The 5,000-nt window shown below is 56.7% G+C and overlaps 1 protein-coding gene across 1 annotated transcript in view; it reads right to left on the bottom strand.

Annotated features, from left to right (window-relative positions):
• The window catches only part of LOC132468597 (hemicentin-1-like), a 23,560-nt gene that overhangs the window by 17,891 nt on the left and 669 nt on the right, over positions 1-5,000 (bottom strand). The window contains exons 3-11 of the mRNA XM_060066319.1: positions 4,829-4,956; positions 4,571-4,726; positions 4,292-4,413; positions 3,855-4,019; positions 3,294-3,401; positions 2,865-3,002; positions 1,295-1,429; positions 887-1,156; positions 463-653 (exon numbers count right to left, since the gene is read on the bottom strand). Coding sequence (XP_059922302.1) covers positions 463-653; positions 887-1,156; positions 1,295-1,429; positions 2,865-3,002; positions 3,294-3,401; positions 3,855-4,019; positions 4,292-4,413; positions 4,571-4,726; positions 4,829-4,956 — 1,413 coding nt within the window. The remainder of the gene's footprint in view (positions 1-462; positions 654-886; positions 1,157-1,294; positions 1,430-2,864; positions 3,003-3,293; positions 3,402-3,854; positions 4,020-4,291; positions 4,414-4,570; positions 4,727-4,828; positions 4,957-5,000) is intronic.

Raw genomic sequence — 5,000 nt, 5'->3', positions numbered from 1 at the left:
AAGCTATAGGAGCTAACCCTACCTGAGCTATAAGCTATAGGGAGCTACGCTACCTGAGCTATAAGCTATAGGGAGCTACGCTACCTGAGCTATAAGCTATAGGAGCTAACCCTACCTGAGCTATAAGCTATAGGGAGCTAACGCTACCTTAGCTATAAGCTATAGGGAGCTAAAGCTACCTGAGCTGTACGCTATAGGGAGCTACGCTACCTGAGCTATAAGCTATAGGGAGCTACGCTACCTGAGCTATAAGCTATAGGGAGCTAACGCTACCTTAGCTATAAGCTATAGGGAGCTAACGCTACCGGAGCTATAAGCTATAGGGAGCTAACGCTACCTGAGCTATAAGCTATAGGGAGCTACGCTACCAGAGCTATAAGCTATAGGGAGCTACGCTACCTGAGCTATAAGCTATAGGGAGCTAACGCTACCTTAGCTATAAGCTATAAGAGCTAACGCTACCTGAGCGGCGTCGAGGAGCAGCTCCCCCGAGGGCAGGACGGTGAACTCCCCGGTGCTCTGGCTGAGCGGGACGCCCTCCTTCTCCCAGGACAGGGAGGGCTGCGGGACCCCCTCGGCGGAGCACAGCAGCTGCGCCTGGCCCCCCGCCACCACCGCCACCTCCAGAGCCCCGCCCCTGATGGAGGGAGGGACTGGGGGGAGGAGCCACGGGACGGGATGGGAGAGAACCACATTGAGTCAATAATATAAAAAGGTGTGGGTGGCGTGGTGGAACACATTATATTATAAATCTGGTATAAATAAATAAAATAAATCTGCATTTTCATTCTGAGATCATATAACGCAAAGCAGATCTCGGGTGCAAATACAGGGTGTTGCCCGGCAACGTCCCTTCATCCAATCAGAGGCGGCGGCGGTGACTGACTCTGCACGGTGAGGCTCATCTCCCGGCTGGCCGAGCCGGCGGGGTTGGCCGCCAGGCAGGTGTAGCGGCCGGTGTCGCCGGGCCGGGCGAAGGCGATCTGCAGGGAGCCCGAGGCCAGCGGCCGCAGCCGCAGGGACTCCGCCAGCGGACCGCCGTCTTTGTGCCAGGAGATGGAGGGGGGGGGGGAGCCGTCGGCGTGGCAACGCAGCGTCACCGAGGAGTCCAGGCGGCGCAGGTAGTGGGCGGCGTCGGAGCTGATGGCCGGAGGCACTGAGGACACAGGAGGCACTGAGGACACAGTTCTTCTGTGTGTGTGTGTGTGTGTGTGTGTGTGTGTGTGTGTGTGCGTGCGTGCGTGCGCGTGTGTGCGTGCGTGCGTGCGCGTGCGTGCGTGCGTGCGTGTCCTACCCTGGACCCTGAGCTTGGTCTTGCCCAGGGCGGTCCCGGCTGGGTTCTGCGCCACACACATGTAGGTCCCGGCGTCGGTTGCCGAGGCCTTGGAGATGAGCAGAGCTCCGGTGGGGAGGACGGTGAAGCCAGCGCCTAGCAACACCGGAGAGGACAACGCTGGTAAGCTTGGAGGGGACACAAGTGCACACATAGGCCTTTCACACCGCCGCAAAACCGGAGCCCGTTCCGGGCTAGTGCGGAGCTCGAGCCAGGGTTTTGGTTTCACATCGCCAGAGAACCGGCTCCGGCCTGTAAAAACCGGTTCAACTCCAACCCCAGGATTGAGCTGGACTAGAACGAGAACTGCCTTTACGCCAGGGGCAGGGGGCGGGGTTATCCTTACCTCCATAAACAGGAAGACCTACAAAGACCGGCATTTTTAAAAACACAGAAGAAAACAATGGACGTCGTGAAGACGAAAACGCAGTGGAGGAGACAACCTGTCTCCTTGGATTCTGGACTTCTACCGAGGTCCAGAACAAGTTAGAGGGAGCAACCCGGACAAAGGCTATCTTTGAAAGCGGAGACGTATGCAGACGTTTGCAGTGACGTCATGACGTTGCTCTCGCCGGCTCCATGGCTGGCTCTGGCCGGTGTGAAACCAACTGGGTTCATAACTGGGATAAGGCTGGAACCAGATTTGAACTGGCCCTAGCACCAGCCCGGAACTGGCTCTTGGTTCTATTTGGTGTGAAAGGCCTAACACACACACACACACACACACACACACACACACACACCACACACAGACCTAGGTATACACAGCTACACACTGCACACACACACACACACACACACACACACACACACACACACACACACACACACACACACACACACACACACACACACACACACACACACACACACACACACACACACACACACACACACACACACACAAACACAGACACACACACACACACACACAGACCTAGGTATACACAGCTCCACACTGCACACACACACACACACACACACACACACACACACAGACACAGACACACACACACACACACACACACACACACACACACACACACACACACACACACACACACAGACACACACACACACACAGACCTAGGTATACACAGCTACACACTGCACACACACACACACACACACACAGACACACACACACACACACACACACACACACACACACAGACCTAGGTATACACAGCTCCACACTGCACACACACACACACACACACACACACACACACACACACACACAGACACAGACACACACACACACACACACACACACACACACACACACACACACACACCACACACACCACACACAGACCTAGGTATACACAGCTCCACACTGCACACACACACACACACACACACACACACACACACACACACACACACACACACAGACACAGACACAGACACAGACACAGACAGACACACACACACACACACACACACACACACACACACACACACACAGACCTAGGTATACGCAGTACGCAGTACGCAGTACGCAGTACACAGTACTAGTGACGCCTACCCCGGGTGTGGGTGTTGATGCCCTCCCTCTGCCAGCGGACGGAGGGTCTGGGCGAGCCGGTGGCTCTGCAGGGCAGGGTGACCGGGCTGTGGAGGATCACGTCCAGGTGGGACGGGTGCTCCAGGATCAGGGGCGTCTCTGGGGACACAGGGGGGCCGCTGTCAAGAGGACACACAGGTGGGGGTCCCCTCACTGAGGTGCCTCAGTTCCAACCTCGGGTTGGGACGAGAACATTTAGCTTCAGAGGTTTTCGGCCTTTTAACATTTTAACGCCGGCTGTAGCAGACATTGGGATATCCTTGCTTGAGGACTTCACACTTGATTCATATTTGATCATTTATTTGTTTTTCTGCCTTAGTTTGATGAGGCGTCTCCCTAAGGCCTCATGTCCCTAAGGCCCGGCCCGTTGGTGTCCCAGGGGGTTCTCACCGAGCACGCTGAGCTGCACACGCCGCTGGGTGGAGCCCGCCGCGTTCTGGGCCACGCAGAGGTAGCGCCCGGCGTGCCGCAGCTCGGCCGAGGGGATCTCCAGCGGCCCTGAGGAGAAATAAAACATGGCTTATTTCTTTATCTGAATGACTCAAATATCAGCTCCTGGTGAGAATCAGGAGCTGATATTTGAATCATATAATAATAGAAACAATATTTGAAATGTAATTTGCAAGAATGACCATTACCTCAGCTATTAGTGAGGGTTCAATACGCCTGCCGCTCTGAGAGCCTATTTCTATTTTAGATTCTTTCCTGCTAATTTCTGACTGATTGGTTTGGGGACTCCAGCTTGTCTGTCAATCACAGGTGTGTGAGATGCACCACTTCTCATTGGGGGAGAAGCGTGGGAGGGCGGGAGCAGAGGGAGAGGGGACATCTCTTTGGTTGTTTAACCTCAAAGCTTTGCTGCCCGTCCCGTCGTTGTGCTCTCTGTCTCTACGGCTTCACCTCCTCCAGGTAACAGCACCATGACCTGCTGGTTAGGGTTATAATAATGACCTGAGGGCAGGACGGTGTAACCTGCTCCCTGATTGGACAGCTCCACTCCGTCCCGGCTCCAGGTGATAGTCGGCTCAGGGACTCCGGACGCAGAGCAGCCCAGGACCACCGGGGCCAGCCGGAGCACCTCCAGCTGCGAGGGCGCGTCCGCCAGGGAGGGGGGCACTGGGACGCGGGGACGCACACACACACACACACACACACACGCACGCACGCACGCACACACACACGCACACACACACACGCACGCACACGCACGCACACGCACGCACACGCACGCACGCACACACACACAGGCCAGTTACCAACGCGGCACACACACATTCACACACGGGTAGGAAGATTGACGACTTAACGTTGTTCGATCTATACCCGGGGGTCATGTGATGCTGTCTGACAAGACCTGCTGCTTTGTGACCTCAGTCTTGTTGTCTGACCTTGAACAGTGAGGTTGACGGTGCGGGAGTCCTCTCCGGCCTCGTTGGAGGCCAGACACTCATACGTCGCCGTGTCCTCCACCGTGGGCGCCATGACAACCAGGGAGCCAGACGACAGTAACCTGGTGACAGCAGAAGAGAACAACATTTCATAAACAACACCGCTCATTGTGACGCTCCAGAAGAGTCAATCATAAACGGGTCGGAGCCACGACCCGTTTAGCTCCACAACGCGCTAACAGAACACCAGGGGCGACAGGAGGCAGAGCAGCGCCCCACCGGTACAGGTTCTGGTTCTGGTCCGTGTTCAGGGCCCGCCGTTCTTGGTCCAGCTCACGCTGGGCTTGGGGATGCCGGTGGCCTCGCAGGCCAGGGTGGTCTGGACGTTCACCGTCACCGTGAGGTCTGAGCGCCCGCCGGCGACAGAAGGCGGCACTGAGGGACACGACACCCCCCCAACATAAAGAGCGTTAGGACCTCGTTAGAAAGACAAAGAAGAGCTTGTGCATGTTGCTGTGTTGGCGCTGCTGTCCTCACCGTGCACCTGCAGGTCCACCCTCCTCCGCTGGGTCCCGGCCGGGTTGGTGGCCATGCACAGGTAGCGGCCCGTGTCCGTCACCTGGGCCGCGTGGAGGAGCAGGGAGCCGTCCTCTGTGACGGTGTACCTGAGGGCGGAGGCAGCACCACGCTGTACATCAAGGGAGCCCCT

This window comes from Gadus macrocephalus, chromosome 12 (genome assembly GCF_031168955.1).
Source record: "Gadus macrocephalus chromosome 12, ASM3116895v1".
Lineage (NCBI taxonomy): Eukaryota > Metazoa > Chordata > Actinopteri > Gadiformes > Gadidae > Gadus > Gadus macrocephalus.
Note: the sequence above shows the minus strand (reverse complement) of the source record. Positions and strands in the feature narration are given on the sequence as shown.